The sequence below is a fragment of the Oryzias latipes genome, chromosome 18, assembly GCF_002234675.1.
Source record: "Oryzias latipes chromosome 18, ASM223467v1".
In the NCBI taxonomy this organism is placed as follows: Eukaryota; Metazoa; Chordata; class Actinopteri; order Beloniformes; family Adrianichthyidae; genus Oryzias; species Oryzias latipes.
The window spans coordinates 12,453,111-12,472,589 of NC_019876.2; the positions used below are offsets into that span (position 1 = coordinate 12,453,111).

General features: G+C 39.6%; 1 protein-coding gene across 1 annotated transcript in view; it reads right to left on the bottom strand.

Annotated features, from left to right (window-relative positions):
* Window positions 1-19,479, bottom strand: part of pc (pyruvate carboxylase) — a gene marked incomplete in the record, with an annotated part of 294,475 nt that overhangs the window by 260,853 nt on the left and 14,143 nt on the right. The window contains 3 exon segments of the mRNA XM_023965793.1: window positions 12,792-12,875; window positions 15,433-15,500; window positions 16,849-16,966. Of these exon segments, the coding sequence (XP_023821561.1) occupies window positions 12,792-12,875; window positions 15,433-15,500; window positions 16,849-16,966 (270 nt within the window).

Here is a 19,479-nt window from a genome sequence, read left to right on the forward strand (position 1 = left end):
AGTTTTGCCCGTCTTGTAGAGTGAAGTAATGTCGAGGTCCAAACAGGAACACACATAATAAAAAGGGGACGGAATATTTTGCAATCAACCGCAAAAGTTGACAACAAAATAAACCAATCAAAAGGAATCCCCTTTTCACAGGTTAGTAATCACATTTGAGTATAGAGAAATCAGGCTGGGAATACAGTGGGAGGGCCACAAGCTCCCTGCTCCACTCCATTCTGATTAATCCACTTAAAGACGACCAGGTCCATATACGTCTTTGTTTTCCTCGTCTGGGTGTCTGGCTCAAAACTTTACGGCTGGATGGCTCCAATACTGCAAGACATTTTTCCTGCACCAGTATCGTTAGGTTAGGCGTGTGAGGGGTTGTGAGATAGTGGGAGAGCATGTAGACAGTTCTCAGCACCGGGGAGGGGAAGGGGGGTGGGGCTGCTCCCTGCCAAGACTCCCACACATCTTCAGGGGTGAGTTTCTAATGAACTACTGTCACTCTGCAGAATCTATGTCCTAGAAAAAGCCAGGTTTATAGGATTTCAGCTAAAAACATCATAATCTAATTAAAAAACACTAGGAACATTTAAAATGGATCAAAAAAAATGATTGAAGTGGATCTTTAAACCTTTTTTCCTTTTATTTTGCATTTTATCCAAAAGAAAAGCCCCTTTAATGCTGGAATGATTAATTTTTTTATGCAAATGTTATTATGGAAACTACGTATTAATGTATTGTTTTATGAAGACATTTCTTTGCAATGTTTACAAAACCCACACTAACCTCCTGAGAAAGTGTCAGTCTGAATCTCATGTGCAAATGTGCTCGTCTTACAGGGGTCACGATTTGTCTGGGTGTGTGTCTCTTTATTCCCCGTCGCCATGGTGAATGACAGCAGAACTAATTCCACACTTAATACCCTCTGCGGATTGACAGACTGACGGCGTGTGTAGACAAACAGGGCTTTACAGAAGGAAGAGAGCCGGATTCACCACACAAGATGGGAGCAGCGACACACAAGCAAAGGATTTAAATTTTCGCAAATTTTCCCTGGCTGCACACTGTGCTGTTATTTAGGGATGCCTGGTTGCAGACGAGTATGTCTAAAAAAGATGTGGGTCTTATTTTTCTGTCTGTGTTTTGTCAGACACCTGCTCCCTCATGTCGATTCACCTCACAAGAACATTACGTTTTAGGGATGCTGCTACGTCTGATCTTTATTTTAATGCAGCTAATGAAGAGCACATGAGGAAAAACCAGGGAACACAAAACTTTTAAATTGGTCAAAGGTATTCAAAGGTCCCTGAAAAGAGAAAGAAAAAAAAACAAAGCGCAGTGCTGAGTGGACATTAAATTTCATTAAAAAAAAGAAAAAAAATCAATAAAACAGCTCTTCTGTGTAGTGCCACAGTTTGCTGGCTCTTATATTCATTTACACTTCCAAAATGTAATTTATTTAAACCAAGTTATTGAAGTAATGTGAAACTATTCATATAATTTAATTGCAGGATATTTATGCAGTTATTTCTTTTTAGAAACCCTTTAAACATTCAAAAATTGAAGTAATGAAGATTAGAGATACGTTAAGTCGGCACAGATTCAGAATTCACAGACAAATGATAAAACTATGCAATTTTTAGCTCGTATTAAGGAACCGAGTTGAAAGAGTGATTACAGTTAACTTAGATTGGTGTGTTGCCAAGTGCTCATGTGGTTTTTAGTCAATCCTGAACTAGAATGTTGAGGGGCTCTTTTACAGACTGACTTGGTTTCAAAGTTAAAAAATATAAACTGAAGTTTAAATATCAGATCTAAATTTAAGGTTGTATGGCCCACAGGCACTACCTGCCCATGCCCTGGAGGACCCTTCCTGACACAGGCCCCTCACTCTACCCCCCTCTTTCCCTGCCACCCTGTTTATTTGGAACGCCATAGCAACTATTGTATTTTTTGGTCACCTGGGGGTGACTGCCGGGTCTATGTAAATTCAGAAGAGTCTGCAGACGTTTACTTTTGGAACGTCATTGGCAGCTGAGGTTTGTGTTAACCACACCCAGATTCCTAATACATTAATATTGTGCGTCATATTGTTTGGTTCAGCTTGATACACCAATTCATGTTATAAATGTACACAATATTCGGTTAAAACATGTGAAAGTAACAGGGAAAGCCACTTTTGCGTGCTCGCCTCACCAACCCCGTTTAAAATGGGCAACTTCTAGTTTCAACATTTTTCCCCCAAAGTAGCTTCTCAATGATGCTCAAGGAGTTAGGAGGCGATAGACCAAAATCCGTAGGAGGAGTTTGAATATACAGAAGCTTCTAAAGGTACTTTAATTTATTGAAGATGGAAGCCTCTTCCAGAGGTCAAAGGTCAATGAAACTGTGATTCTAGACTTAATGTGGTGGCATGAGTGAAATTTTGTGAACATCATTAATATGATTTGTCCATGTAGTGGTAAAATGTGAACATCCCCTTATTTCACACTTTGCCAAAAAGTTGTCGCCAGGCTGTTGGTCCTGGGACCATCACAACATTTTTTTAACATTTCCTTTGAGTCGTTCGCTATGTCAAACATTAATTTTCCCTGAAAGTCTGATACGATCAAAGCTTGAATTCCAAAAGCCTCCGAGTGTTTTTCTCAAAACAAATACTTGTGGAAAATTTTGATTCAAAACATTTTGGCAGATCAACTCTGATCAACAGCTGATGTTAAGATGTAAAACCATCAGAAAATCCAATGCATCCTTCCGATGCTCAGAGAGGCTGTAGCTCAGTGAGTTGCTGACTCGCCTGGTATGAGGTCGGGGAAATGTTGATGCATGAAAATTGCACCCGACTTCGTCTTTGACACAAACTGGTCAGGAAGTACCAAGCTGTAAGTGTTGAATTAGTCTAACGGGCTTCATCCGTCCAGCTTTATAGCAATCAGATCACACAGTTGCATTTCCTCATTTGCTTGCTCAGCATTGCAGTGGTGGACTCTGTCAGTGCAATCCTGAAGGAGTAGCAGCAGCAGGACTCCGTGTCAAACTACAACAAAGACTGTTCCAGGAGCCATCAGGGCCATTTAGCTAAAAAGGTCTCCAAATACTGAATTAACTGAAGTTAAATCTTTTTAGTTCCTAAATTACTTTTTTTTCATAGCAAACAACAGCCATTCATGAGGGTAACTATTAGATTATGCATTTGTTTAATATCGGTGATGCACACACCAGATTTAACGTTATTGTCATAGAAAACCTTATTTAAATGAATTTAAATGTACAGACAAGAAATGCCCTTTAAAAACCAGCAATATGGTTAAAAAATGCAGGTTGACATTTTGAAGATGACTACACTAAACTGAATTAACATCACTGAGTGTACCTTATGCAAGTACCTGCAATCACTGATGACACAGTATGATACTAAAAATCTTTGTATGATGAAAAAAGTCTGCCCTAAACTAGGATTTGACTTTCTTTGACCAGCTTTTATACAAAAAATAAAAAGGAAGAAGCTTTAAAGGTTGGAAGGAAAGAAAAAAACATACCATTAAATTTTAGCCAAATTGTATGAAGGTTGTCAGTCTAGAAATGCTTCAAAATAAAGTTTCACCAAATTTGGTAGGAAAGAATTTAAATAATTTAAACCCTTATTTTTTTTAAATGTAATGTAAATTCTTTAAAAAAAGAAAAAGAAATGCTCAGTATGAACTAAATCCTAGTTTTACATACAAGATACAAATGTCACATAAAAACTTGCAGTACCTAGAAAAAAAAAAGTAATTTATTCAAACAGTGTCCAGTATGAGACAAACTGAAAACATTTTTAAAGTTCCACTCCGATCATCTTTTGATCCATTTTAAAAGAGTTCACACTGGTCTTAATTATGATACTAATTTTTTAGCCATAATAATAAAAAACTGTCATTTTCTAGGACATAGTTTCTGCAGAGCGACAGAAGTTGTGGGCAGGATTGTTGTCTTGGAGCAACTCGCTGTTGCAGAGACTCAATGCAGGAAGCTTGTGACCCACCAAGCGTATTTTCTACATCACATAATAAGGAATAAGGAAATACTAAACAGAGTTTTAGCCTTAATTTTACTTAGTAAATGTCCATTACTAGAAAAAAATGCCACAAGAAGATGTTTAAAACGCCCTTTTTATTGGAGTGGGTCTTGAATACCAAGTTGCGTTTGAATCCCATCCACTTTTAGTTTATGAGCAGAACTGACTTTCTGAGAACATGATCAATACAACACCATAACTTCACATCATTACAGACAAACTAAATCAAGATGCTACAGGTGCAGTAGGCAGACTCTTGCTGAGTTCACATGAAAAGTCAAATGATTATCAATTTAATTTGACAATTTCAGGCACAGCTTGACTGCAACAGTCAACTTCCTTCACTGTAGCTTTCCTGGTACGTAATTTGAAAAAATTAAAATAACAATGGAAATATTGTTCCATAAATGCGAAGTGAAGTGCTAAAGATGAAGAATGTAGGGTAAAATCACAAATTAAATAAACATATTCTAATCTATCTTAATGTGAGATGAATAAATAAAATGTCACCATCTTGGTTTATCTCAACCAAACGTTTAAAGTCTTAAAAAGTTTGATGCAGCCTTTAATTTAGCCTTCCAGCTTTATGACTGGTTATGTGGCACCGCAGTGAGTTCACAGAACGATTCCCTAAAAGACTGATAATTAAAGATGGATTACACATACAGATGGCAAGATGAAGAGAATCATCATTAAGGAACTGCCATTATGAAAAAATAGCCGAGAAACATCAGCTGGGATTAAAAAGCCTGTTTGTACAGCGCTTTCAAAACACTCAACCCCCTCTTGATTTCCTCCATTTTAGTGTGCTTTAACAAAAACAATGCCACCAGAAGCTGCAGGGCTCTAAAAGCCAACTGCATTTAAGTCAAAGAAACAAACTCCTCAGATTAAATAGCTGGCTGTGCCACCTTTAACTCTGACAAATGAAACTAAATGCTTTCACGTCTGGTTGAACAAGACAGGTTCGGCGATTGTTTATGCACAAAAGGGGACAAAAGTGGGGTTCAAGTCCAGGCTTTTATGTTGAAACTCCAGGAGCATGTTTGGTTTATGGAGATTTCCAGTTCACCTGCACTCAACAAAAAAATACATTTTATCTTCCGAAATGAGAATTGTTTGCAGGGCTGACCTATTCGTTTAAAAGCTAAACATGAAGACAGCTGAGGACCACTGTCCTGATGAGTCATATCAACAGCAACTGAAATGTTCATGTCTTCATACAAGTTATGAGGATGTCCAAAGAAAAAAAATGTTGATTTAGACTGGCTGCATTTAATGGGAACTTTAAATATGTATTTAGACTGGACACATTTGGTTCGCTTAAAGTGAACCAGCGAATTTTCAGTCTGAATGCACCCAAGCGGACCCTGCTCCAGGACCAGGAACCATTCTCAGACCCATCTTTCAAGGTGGTCTCGGTTTGTATACAATCTGTTCGCTCAGACTTTCCTCTAGGGTTGGTCAATGTCCCTTAAATTGGCAGTTGACGATGTTTGCAGTAAACTATCGGGATGGACGATGATATCGTCGGGGGGATTTTTAATTTTTCGTTATCATATACCGTAAATTCCGGACTACAAAGCGCACCCGATTACAAACCGCACCCACCCATTTTTTCGTGTTTAATTAATTTTATACATACACAAGCCGCGTCAGAGTACAAGCCGCGCATGTGTTAGGCGATATTGTCATCCTGACAGATCACGGCCAGCATCCCAGAGTGAGTGCAGTTCATTAGTATGTTGTGGGTGTAGCCAGCTTTGCCTCTGACCCATGCATTTGAGTGTATCGACATCTGTCAAACATCATGGACCTGTATTCTGTTCACAAGTTCCTCAGTTATGGTGTTTTTATTTCATTCTTTTTTTTTTTTTTTTTACTTATTGACAATCTAGGTATCATACATAAAATTACAAACAGTAACCATATAATCAACATTACATCCCTCAGTTATGATGAGGAAATTTACATCCGCGATTCCACATTTCCCATGAGTCTTAGGGGCTAAAGGCGGGGCCAACGCCCGGCTCGCCATACTGTTGTACGTGTTTAAGAATGAGCAAGTATCAGCAGTGCATGGAGGGGTGAACGGGAAAAGCTCTCCTTCCGCTTGTGTCGCGGCAGCGTATGGGAGTAACAGGACTGGTTAAAAAACACACCGGTAAAATAAAGCAGCGGCGACTGAAAAGCGCGCGCCTCAGTGCAACGCGTGCGTCAGAATTCAGAAGCCTCTGCACTCCGCGGACGCCTCTGCGCTCCGCTCCCGCCCCGCGCGCTCCTTGTCTCCCCTTCCTATCTACTCCGACACCACTGGCCAGGGCGGCTTTAAGGAGGAGCACTTCGTCCCCATTGCGCCGGTGGAAGAAGCAAATCGTTTCTGTGCAAAGCAATCGGACTTAATACTGTACGTTTTGTGTATGAGGGGCGGATGCGTTGTTACGTGTGGGAGCCATCAGACTGCCATCGGCCCCGCAGCTCAATCAGCAGGAGAAGATGTCTCCAGCTCACACGGAGGCTGTGAGCTTTTCAAAGCAAAATTCCGCTTTTACGGTTTCCTTAGAAACCGTAAATGGAGTGTACATTCACTCCATGCGCTGTTCTCTCCGTCACGCAGCAAACCGGCTTTTCCAAACCCGTTGGTGATGGTGGACTTTTTTACGCTGCTTTTAACGATTGCTTTTAACTTGAAAGCTTCATCATATTGTAGCGGCGATCACGTGCACGTTGGGTCTAATGGCCCCAAAGGATTCTGGGATGCGGCCGGGCATGCGTGTTTCGTTTTGTTGAACCATGACTGAAGTGTCTAAGACCTGAAGTCAAGTCCATGCTGTTTGGCTGCCAAGAGGTGTGTTGAAAAGAAATGCCTTGTGCTTGGAGTTGGATAGAGAGTTCAAACTATTCACTGAGTTCAAAAGTACATACACGGCGGCTGTCAATGAAATCCATAAATTAGCCGCGTCACTGAAAAAGCCGCAGGGCTGTAAGCGCAGGAAAAAAGTAGCGGCTTGTAGTCCGGAAATTACGGTAATTATTATTCGTTTTTCACTTTATTACTTCATTTATTTTAATTCCCAAGTAATGAGTCATCCGCAATGATCCAGTATAAACAGAGGGAAGTGACTTTAACAAAAAAAAAAAATACAGAGTGGACCAAGCGACTGTGTCTTTGAGCAGAGCAGTCGGACTTTGTGTTTGAGGGGAAGGGAGGATGCATTGTTACATGTGCGCTATGTTTAGGAGACTTCGGACTGCGATCCGTCCCGCAGCTCTAGGTGAACGAGCTACCGAACTCAGGAGAACCAGGTCTTCCGGTAAAACTGTAACACTGAGATGACAGACAAAACTGTGTGAGCTCGGACCGTCAGCTCACACAGCGGCTTTGGGGCTTTTCAAAGCACATATGTCCCTCTTCTGGGGCCTCATTTATAAACGTTGCGTACGCACAAAAGAAGGCGTACGCCACTCTCTATGCAATAGTTGAGATTTATAAAAAGCAAACGTGACGGGAAAATGTGCGGTCCTTCACGCAAGCTCTGACCCAGGCGTACGCACAAAAACGGGTGAAAGGAGAAACGGCGACACCGTCGGCAGATGAAAGAAACACGTGAAAGTGAAAATGACAATACTGCCTCTCAGAAATAACATGAAGACTTCACAAAGCAAGTCTTACAATTAACAGCCTAGACCAGGGGTGTCAAACTCATTTTCACAGAGGGCCACATCAGCATAGGGGCTGTCCTCAAATGGCCAGAAATAACTTATCCATGTAACTAAATGCAACGAAAAATGAACGTAACTACCCCTTAATGTTAAATAACTCATTTATTTATTTATAACTTTTTAATGTGACAATTAAAGTTGCATAGAAAATATATGTTTCCTTGATACTTTAACATTAATCCATTTACATTTGATTCTGTCAGGTTAGGTTATATGGACAGTGTTTAAGTCCTTATGTATAGTTGGCCAAACCGATGTTTCAAGTATGATTCCCCCTAAATATGAATAAATACACACCAATTTTTATATTTTATTTGAAGAAATTAAAAACTGTTATGCTCTCGCGGGCCACATAAAATGACATGGCGGGCCACATTTGGCCCCCGGGCCTTGAGTTTGACACCTGTGGCCTAGACGAACACCCGTTGGACCGATCAGCAGTGAAACAAACAAAAAAGATCAAACGAAAATTACAACAGAAATTCAAAAGAACACTTATTTGGAAAAAGAAAAGTGAAATATGTTCTACAATATTGGCATGTTGTGCAATTCATCCTCATAAATAATAGTTAACAGAACAAAATAATGTACAAAACTGATCTTCTCGTCAGTGTGTCCGTCTGGCGGAGCAGATATAGGTGCGGGCGTGCGGACGGACGGACGGACGGACGGACAGACGTACTAATTGTCCACTGGGGAAAGTTGTTTTCATATTAAAACATTTCTTCATCAGCTATGGAATTATGGTATTCATGCATATGCCTTTAGTTTGTTTTATTTTTGATAAAACAATGTATGGCGTATGTCTCAACCATTCAGAAAGCAACAAGAAATTACATTTGCGCTGAACAATTTCCCATTTCCAAGTCGATTATTACCGACATCTGTACCTTGTCAGATGTAACTAAATGGATGGAAAGAAAATGCCCCATCACAATGCGTAATGACGCACAATGGCTGATCTTGTGCTCTTAGAAGATGTGGCAAATGGAAGAATTCGGAGTGAACGCATCTTTAGACAGCAAGGAGACTTGCTTATGAGTGGCTTATGAGCCGGTTCAGACTTCCTCGAGCCGTCCTTTTGGAACTCTGCTGGCTTTTGGGCCCGGCGTTACAGAGGAGCACTCGGAGGAACCACGCGTCACCCGGTGCATCTGGTGCATCAAAGTTGTTCAGTGAGATATAAAGTTTGAATCAGTGAACTATCCTGACAAGGATTGAAAGCTCAGGACTTCCATTATTATCTCTGTTGTTGCTTTGCTCCCCCCTGTAAATCCTGGCCATCGACTGAAGAGATCTTTAGTCACATGCTTTTGTTTACAAGCTGTGGTTTGAAACATAAATGTCCGGTTGAAAGGCAGTCTGAATACGTCAAACGTAAAGTTAAGGACTCCATCCGGACCAACAGACTTTTCCAATCTGAATGCACTCAAAAAGTAGCTTCATGCTTTCCAATAACAAAATAAGAATGTAAAAATAAAGAAATAAAACTTTCATTTATTTCCAATGAAATAAAATTAGAAGATTGTTAAAATGAGAAATATTAGTTCGACGTTTTAAATATTTTTCATTATGAAATAATACCTTTAGGCTCAAGTATACAGCCAAATACATTAAAAAAAATAAACTGAATTTCCTATAGGGCTCCCACTTTCCCATCTTTTGTACAAGACGTTTCCTATCTTTTGTACACATTTTGATTTCTTTTTGTATATTTTTCAGGATAAGGAGCGGGCACACAAGTTCAGACACCAACATAAAAACATCAAATGTTGTGCCTTTTTCTTTGTTCCTTATTTTAATGAAAGCTTTTCTTCTGTATAACTGCAGACAAACAATACTCAAAGCTTATAATTTATCCAAACCATCTCAGTAGCTATTGCAAAAATACAAAAACAACCCTTTTTAATAAATATTTGTACTAAAAACACTACCAAAATAAGAAAAATCTTGAAAAAAATCTAAGACCTTTTTTCTTTCATGCTTGTTACTGCATAAATAAAAATGTCAGCTGCTATACACCAACATTAAATTAATTCATGTCTTTACAATCTGTCGATGTGTGAGAAGACGGCTATTATACGAGCTTCAAAATTAGTGAGTAGCCCATCATTCAAGACAAAGCTGCATTTTTCCCTCACCAGCAAGGAGGACTCTCAAAAGATGAAATTCTTAACCATTTTGTTTATAAAAATGTATGTCCTGTATAAATGAATGGTGATGTGTAAAGGCCCTCTCCCATAATCAGTTCATTAAACTGCATTTTGGTGCGTCAAACATCGTTTTGTTGTTGTTTTTTAACTTGTTGAATTTCTGGAATAGTATCTGAAGGGAAGATGATCTTATTCCATCAAAGAGCTGTAGCTGAGTTTTTGACAATAAAAGTTTTATTTTTACATTTATTCCCATTTCTCTAATAAATCTGCATTCTAGGCTGGAATGCTATCTGAAAACTGTTTATTCATCAATGAATTTTTCATCAAACAGATGCTTAAAAAGTACACTTTTTAAGAGAAGTCCATTTCCAGAATTAACTGCAGATTGAAGACATTAAAACCCTAAACTTAGCTAAATGCAAACCTAGGAGTCACTGGCAGCTTAAAGAAAACACAAAACAGTTTATTTTTTTTGGTATGTAATTGGATTTTCTAACAGAATAGCCAAAAAAAAAACATTGAAATAAAGGAAACTCTGCAGGAACTGCACTAAAGGAGGTCAGGCAGCCTTGCAATCAAATCAGGGACTCAATTCTCTGAGGCTTTTATACTCATGTGGCTGCGCATCCCAACGACTGCTATAGGGTCGCCCTGCATTTGCACATTGTAATGAGCATGTTTGAATGGCACATGTGCTGCAAACTTAACAAGGACATCTGTGTTCCTTTGCTTACAGGACCACATAGTTTTTCTAAAAATAAGGCAAGTCGCCTCCACACATCTTTTGCCAAGTTCATGTATATGAAGGTGATGAGAGACTGAAGTTCATTAATCGCAAAAATCGTTATCGTACACATGTGTTCAAGAGCCTATAGAGCCTAAAAGGGTCACAGTACTCAACATAGGTGCACCTAGAAAGATGTAATGAGTGTTGTGCACCAGCCAGTCATGATATGCGCTTCAAAGAATCGGCGGCAGGTAGGGGTGTGACGATAACCTCATCACCGCACTTTTTTTTTTTTTTTTAAAGTTCTGCATGTGGTGCGTGATTGGAACTATAATAAACACATTAAACACATTCATCTTTGCTGAAAATTTTCTTTTTCTGCTAGTCCTGTGTTGAGACTTCAAGGGTTTCTGGGGGAAACCTTTTATTACCGTTCTCCTTCACTCCCTGCACCAACCCTCTCATTCACTCTTGTCGGCGCGCCTCTCACTCCCTCTACGCAGCACGCGGCTCACTCTACTTACACACACACGCGCGGTTTCAGAAGCACATACACATCCTCATTCTACAACAGAAGTTTCCGTCTTGCGAGGAAATACGACAAATTTACTGCGTTCTACTTATTCATTTCCATTACAAGCTGCATGCGTTCTTGAGTGCGCGACACGGCCGCCCGCCGGGGGATTCCGTGTTGGGGGGAGGGGTATATTACTGTTCTCCTTCACTCCATAACACTAAACATGAATGTGCATCATGAGATTTTGATGAATATCACTACATGTTTTGTTTGGGAACTATTTTGTGCAGCGCAAAGTTACGTGTCTGTATAAACAAAGGCGGAGCCTCCTGCCCCGGGTTCTTCGTGTTTTTCAGGCTCATGGCTACTGGAAAGGTGACAAAGTTTCTGCAGTCTCGTTTATTACTGGGCAATATATATTATTGAGAATATGTCTGTACCAGAGAGCCCAGGTGAAGCCTCACGTGCAGAAGAATCAACACGCACCCCCAACACATTTCTGTGCGCCCCTTCCTCCTACACACCACGCACCCTTCTGGTTCATCACCGCAGTAATGAAAAATCCCACACCGTCACAGCTCTAGCTGCAGGTAGGGACAGGAAGTCCCGCTGTTGTTCTCAAACCAAGAATGACAAAGTTTTTCCACTTTAGGCAGATCAGGAGGGAGACGCCGGGATATGATTACCAAGAACAAACCACCACCAAAGCAAGGACACATCATGAAGCCCCCGTTAAATTTCCATCCATCTTTACATAACCGCTTGTATCATCAAGGTCATCTCTGCGGCAAGTCATTCCATCTCTCAATCCACCTGCCTAACTTCTGCTCATTCCTCAACAGGGCCGTTACCCGAAAAGGCCTTTTTTTGAAATCTCCTGAGCGATGAGGCTAGAGTCTTAAGTGATTCCGTCACAGCTGACTTAATGGAGGAGTGGTAACCGCTGAGTCATTACACAGATAGATGCAGGTGGAGATGCGACTTTGCAGAACATCCCTGGTCTTTATTGGCAAAAGCAGGAGTTCACAAGATGCAAAAATCCTGCGATCGTCTTTGAGACATTTGCATAATGGGTTTCACAGGCAGGGAACCCAAACGTCCCTTTAACCAGAGCCACAGACGGCACATCACAATTCCTGAGGAGAATCCTCGTATGCAGGCCAATTATAGGAGGAATGGATGGAAGGCAATTTTATTCTGACTTAGTAAATGAACCAGGTAAGCCCTTTAAGTTAAAAGCATTTCTCCTGAAAACTCCTGGTCAAAAGTTTAACCACGTCTCTTATGCAGGCTAAACTTGGATTTAAAAAAACTCAGTAAAGGCACAGAAAGACAAAAAACTACATTTAGAATTTAGTTAACCTATAAATCCTGTTTTTGGACTGTGGGAGGAGGCCGAAGAAAACCCACCCACGCAGGAGGAGATCACGCAAACTCCACACAGAAAGGACCCAGCTGAGATTCAACCTCTCCCACCACCGTGCATCCTCATTAATTGATACATTAATCCAACTGAAGGGAAAAAAAATCCCTCCTAAATTAAGCTTCTTACAATGATTTATTTAAATGTGTAGGGATGAAGAATGACAGTGTGGTGGAGTCACCAGCAGATCAGCTCACCTGCTTGGCCAGGTTAACAGCATCAGAGTGAAGTCTGTCTCTGAGATGAGGGTCCAGCTGAAATCCAGGGGCAATCTCCACCACCTTAAAAAAAAAAAGAAAACAAAAGGATCCAAACTTGGACACAAAGTGATTGTCAGAACAAAAATGTTTTCAAATTCTGTTACTCTATTGAGCTGAACAATAAAGACCAACTCCTATCAACAAATTAATTCGAGACTGTGGCTGAACTCCCTAACTATTCCATTCAACTTGAGGCTCCAGAGCCCCATGTGTCTCTTTTACCTGTCCTATTGTGGCTCTCTGGCTACAGAAAAATAAAAAGATTTTAATTTTAAAAAGTTACTGCGAAGTAAAAAAGTAAGAAGTAAAAAAAAAAAAAAAAGGAGAAAGAAACCAAGTAGAGGCCGGTTACATCCCTCATTCGCTCATCCGGAGGATAATTATTCTCCGCCATTCTCCTTCTCAGCATTTCAGGATATTTTTCAACCACTTCTGAGTCAGCTAATCCCATTTCTCCGTGCAGAGTCAGAAACTTCGGTTATAGCGATTCAGGAACCGGCGGAACCAGCTGATGCTTGCTGTTAAATATTCTTAAACTGCCAGCAACATTCTTTAACGCTGACGGCCCGGCGGGCTCTTCATCTCCGCCCCCCTGTCTCAGAAACACAAGGCTCATACAAGTGTCTTGAGTTGTCTGAGCTTTTGTGATGAACTGGAGGAGTCCTGTGACTGAAAGACAAATCTGTGGATACGTGAAACTGCAAATGTTGAAACACGAATAAGCAGGGGAACACTGCATTTATCATTAGAGTAGCAATAATATAGATTCAAATCAATGTCTTATCTTTCTAAAGGGTGAAGTCAGACTTTGTGGCTTCAACTGGGTTGTAATCAGTAAGAAAACAACCTAAATGGCTCTTTGAGTGTTAAAGGCTGCCGACCCCTGACCCTTAACCATAAAAGACCATCTAGTCCCCTGGATTTTAAAAGCAAATCAGACATTAGGCTCACTCTTTTTTTTTTAAACAGCAAATATAACATAACCCATTTGTTAACGTAAACACCTAATAAATATGGACATTTTACATAGATTATATGAATCTATTGTGTTCTGATGAAGAAAACTTTTTTTTTAATAAAAAAAAAAATAATTCAAACGCAATGCATTGTGGTCTATATTCACCAATCTGGTGAGCATCAATGCACACAAGTGTAATTTGCAATTTATTGTGTAGGCTGAGCTAAAAGTGTTAAAGATATTTAACCTGGTAACAGACTTCCCAGTAGATCATTATTTACCATCTCAAATACTCCATCCACTAAGATAAAGCACGCCTTTTTATCCTTAGTGTGCTTCTTTGACAGGGGTTTTCATTGTATAATCTAATCGACAGAGAGGCCAAAAAAGGCAAAAAAGAATGCTTTATTTGATGCGTGTATAACGTAAACGTAATTAACTCTTCTTATGTGACAATTATTCTTTCATTAGCCAGGTCTTCTGGGATTTAGAAATTCACCCAGCTGGATGCAGATTCACCTACTTTATAATGTCACAAGAGTCAACTAATTAAATTTTATGGAAGCAAGAAAAGAAACAAGTCTTATCCCTAAATAAAATACATACTCTGGGAATATGAACCTATAACAGGACAGAATTTTCTGCACTGTCACTAAACCATGGACCTGTTTCAGCGAACGACTTATCGTTTGTCAGAGAGATCTTAGATGAGGGGGCAAAGGCAAATTAGGCATAACAGAATAAAAAAACAGCAGCTCTGGCACTAACAAAGCCACTAACACGATTATAATTTATAATTCCATTCCAGTAAAATGATGAAAGTGAGGAAAATGAGTTATTGCAACTGCTCCGAGGTGACAGCGTGTTCTGAAACACCTCACAAATTGATCGGCTTCCTCTGACGAAAGCTTTGTAACGTAAATTCAAACTATGCTTTTTTGCTTTCTTTTATAGAATTCTAACTATTTTCAAGTTTATCACTTTTTTTCCCCAAAGCCAAAACAATGAAAAGAAAATCTCCAGATAAATGAAAATCAGGGCAAAAAAAAATCATCCTCAAAGAAACTTTGTGGATAAAAGCAGTTGTGGAGGGAATTATGGTCTCGGTTATTGTTTAGTCTTCCTTTTAACACAGTATTAGCACAAGCTAATTGTTTTTGGACTTCAATCTGCTTATCCCCTGTTGCTCAGAGCATTCTGATGTTCAAGGCGCAATTATCAGTGTTTTCATGAAGATTAATGTCAGATGTTTTTCTTTGTCTTAAAAACAAACAAGTCATTTCCAGCAGATCGCCCACAACCCAAGAGAAATGTCCCAGCCAAAGTAGGTACAGTTAAACCCTTTAACACTGGAGCTTCAGCTTCAGTATTGACGTTCTTTTGACTATTGCAACTCTTCAACCGTTTACACAATTAACGTAATTCTAGCTGTTCCAGTCACAGAGAAAAGTGACTTTGGGTCCCTATGCAACCCTTTACATTATGTTAGTAAAGGGTTGCATATAAAGACGCTTTTCTCTGTGTCAGAATCAGCTAATTTGCATCACGTAAACAGTCGAAGAGTTACAGCAGGTCAAAGAGCGTGAGCTTTTTAGGTGTCGTCATTTAAAAGGAGCTCACCTTCTGGTGTCTGCGTTGAATGGAGCAATCCCTCTCATAGAGATGGATGACATTTCCATATTTATCGCCTGAAGAAAGAGAAGCAGAACGAGAAATGATGAGAAATGTTAATAATATTTAATTGAGTTTTCAATCAAATCCATCATGAGGTAAAAAGGAACAAAACATTTGAGGATGAATCCAACAGCAACTGCCTTTGATCCACTAATCAATCCCACAAATTATTAGAGAAACCCTCAACAGTTACGTACGTTACAGTTGCAGCCTGAATGTTGAGTAAAATGTTGGTTATTTATGGATCAATTAGGCCCAGTTTGCACTGTGTGACAGAAAATTCCTAACAGGGTGTAGATATAACAACACAAGTGGAGAATGAGGCAAACAGGAGGCTGGCAAAGACATGCTTTGTTCAAAGGTAATTAAGAAAATTCACCAGGGCTTTGCATGGCCTGAAGACAGTAATCAGTGCCTGCACCAACTAATTTTTAAGTGTTAGATAAACACAAACCCTGACAAAACACACGCTGCAGAAGGAGCAAAGTACAGGCTCAGGTTGCTAACGCGCTTCCTGTAAGTATTGGTGTTAGATTTCAGTCCTTCCTCTGTGTGCAGTTTACGATAACAGGAAATGAAGACTGGAGATTCCTCTGCTGGCCAATAAATCGGTTTACTCAAAGCTTAACCTCCTTCCTCGCCACTAACCTCTACGGGAGCTGAAAACGTATTTGACATTTACAGAAAGGATACCCAAAAAATTTAAGCAAATGATGAAATACTAAAGAAATTACTTGCATGGCATGTGGGGGCAACCCACATGCCATGCAAGTATTTCATCATTTGCTTACATTTTTTGGGGGATCCTGCATGCTGCAAACTGGCCATGCATGGCATGCAACCCGTATGCCATGCATGCCCAGTTTGCAGCCTCTTCTGGAGGTCAAAGCTCAACAAAACTTTGGTTGTAGGCTTAACCCGGCAGCTCTTGTAGAAAATTTCTTAAAGATCAATTGAACAAAAGTTTTATTTTCCAATATGGTGGAAAAATGTGAAAAATCCCCAAATTTCACACTTTGGCACAAAATGGCCACGAAACCGTAGGTCCTGTGGCCACTCCGTAATAATTTCAAATCTTCCTTTTCCCTGACAAGTTTTGGATTTGTTATTTAATATTGAACTTAAAGCGATTTTGGCCCCATTCATTTTTTGACCTTTTCTCTCGCTGTGATGTCATCCTTTAAATACATATGTCCAAAATGTATATTCACCAGGTAATAGTTGCATGTATATATTAGTGAGTTTTGAGTGTGTGGCGGGGCTAAAATGTTTGCCCAAAGTCGCAATAGAAAGAAGAATTGCCAAAACAATATGGCTCCTTCCAGTCCAGGACAGCTGCAGGCCATAATTAAGTCCACTTACCGAGGATTTGCACTTCAATGTGTCTCGGCTTTTCAATGAACTTCTCCACAAACAAGGCGCCGTTTCCAAAAGCGGTGAGGGCCTCCGAGTACGCCCGCTGGTAATTCTCTTCAAGTTCCTGTCAAATACAAAAAAAAGGGGGGGAAAAGTTTCTAAATGAGTGCAAAAACCAGAATATCTACAAGCCTTCATGTGGTCATTTCTCTCCTTCCTCTAGCTGTTCACATTTGGTGTTTTCCTCAGTTCTCCAGAGACATACGGCTAAAAGCTCTGAAGGAGAAATATCTCTGGAAGATTATAACCCCAACATGATCAGGGTCATGCCTCAATCTGTTTGTCAGTCCATGACATCCTGCCAGCCCATCAAGCCTCCTCCTCCTCCTCCTCTGGGGGGGCTGGGGGAGACGACTGAGTCAACATCACGTCTTCTTTGCACTTAGCTTCAGGAGTGAAAGCTCGCCCATGCCGCAGCTGTCAACCAACTGCCCCGAGATGTTTTCAGAGGTGAAACCACCAACCACTCAAAGCAGGCTGGCAGACTTTGGCAGCTCACGTAGGGGATTCGCAAAAACCAGTGAAATAAAACCATGAGGGGATTTTACATGTTTGTCAGATTTTACATCCTAAAGTAAAATGTTTTGATCAGATTTAACAATATCCCTAAAGGAAATATAAAAATAAAAATCAGCGTTTATTTGATTTTTTTTTAAATCAAACATTCTGGCAGTTCTTTTATTTATTTTTTCTTAAAGTGATAAAATTATCCTTGTTTTATTACCCAAGCCTGCACATTAACAATGGGAAAATAAACAGATGTCATTAACACCACAACAGACTAAGGATAGTTTCATAAAGTTTTTTTGTCTCGAAACAAATATCTGCTAACATTTCTCTTTTTGTGCAGGTAACCGTTTAAAAAGAATAAGTGTGTTTCCACTTTGTTAGTAGGGAACCCATTTCTTGTTTTCCATCAACAACAACTGGAGGGCTGAGCTTAAGAGTTTTTTACATTCAACACTTGAAGAAATATTGGGTTGGATGGACTGAAAAACCCGATCCAGTAATTTTTTCCATCATCAGTCCAATACTAATATTAAAAATCGGATTGTGTGTCTCTACAACAGACCCTAAAGACCAACGCAGTAACTGTATACTTGACATCAGGCAGCTTTTACACAAGTGCAATGTGGGAAAATAAGTCTGTGGCTTGACTGATGTTTGCTGTCATTATTCACTGGCAAAAATCTTTCTCCACTGGCGCAGACTTTTCCCCTTGAGAACACACAAACAAATATCTGGCAACCTCACAGAACAGTTAGCATAATTGTTTAGCGTCAACATTTATGTTGTGTTAATTCAGCACTTTTGACCCGCTGACCTTCATAAAATTAAGTCAACCGGCACATCATGGCTTTGGGCGTCTTCTCTACAGAAAAAAAAACCTCTTTACAATTTCCTCACATCATATCTGCACAAGCTGCCATGGCCCCAGTGACTCCAGTGAATAACTCAAATGCCAACAACTAATTAATTAGACTGGTCCACAACTTACAAAAGGTCATTCTTTCCAGTGAATTCATGAGTCATAAGATTGTGGCCTCAGGACAGTACCATCTTTTTTTTTTTCTGTTTTAATAGATCAGTAAATGAACCAGAGTTACTTCAAATGTGATGTGCTTCTCAAGGGTCAATGGCTCGCAGAATGTTACAGCAGATATCTCACTTAAAGGAGTTTTAGGATGCTAAAATGCTAACTTGAACAAAAACATACCAGCTGTCAGCCCAGCTCTAGACAAGACATTCAAGTCCTAGTGAGTTCAATGTGTACATGACAAGCAAGTTAGGGAGTTTTGTCGACTTACAGATATTGCATCCACAAGGCCACTGCTCAGAGATAATTTCATAAAGAAAAAGATTGATCTTTGCTTAGAGAAATCAATATCCATCAAATAAATGAAACTTTAAAAATAATTTTTGTATTTGTTTTGGGAATTGAATCTGCCTTCAGGTGTCAAGTTCCACCTTTGTCAAAGTCATATCTCTAGTTATGTGAAGTGGGTTTTTTTTAGAGCAAACTATCTAATCAAGACAAAATAATGGGAAGATATGAAGCAACACACATTAAAAACCTTTATCAAAACTCCAATTTGATCAGTCTATACCAGATGTGCACACACTTTTTAGGCCTGCAAGCTACCTTTGAGATGATAAGCTCCAAAAGATCTACCTTTATGATCCAATGTATCTATGTACTAATAATTGAAAAACTACACAGTAATAGTACACAGATGTATTTGAGGTGCAGGACGTGTAGAACAATACTAATCATGGCTTGGAATTTTGCACCAAAGTAAATTAATTCAACTACAAAGTTGACAACTTCTACCATTTCTTTGGTCTAAAATACTATGTTTATGCCCTAATAACTCAAAAACTACACAGTAAGAGTACACAAATCTTTGTGAGGCAATAGTTTTGTTGCGTGTATGAATGTTATTTTTGTATTTCCAGTAGTGTAGTAGTATACTTAGTACAGATAAGACATTTTATTATGAAAATTGAAAGCAGCAACGATCGCGTTTCATGTTCTGCTGTAAACCATGTCAGGGGGGGCATGACATTTCTATAGCG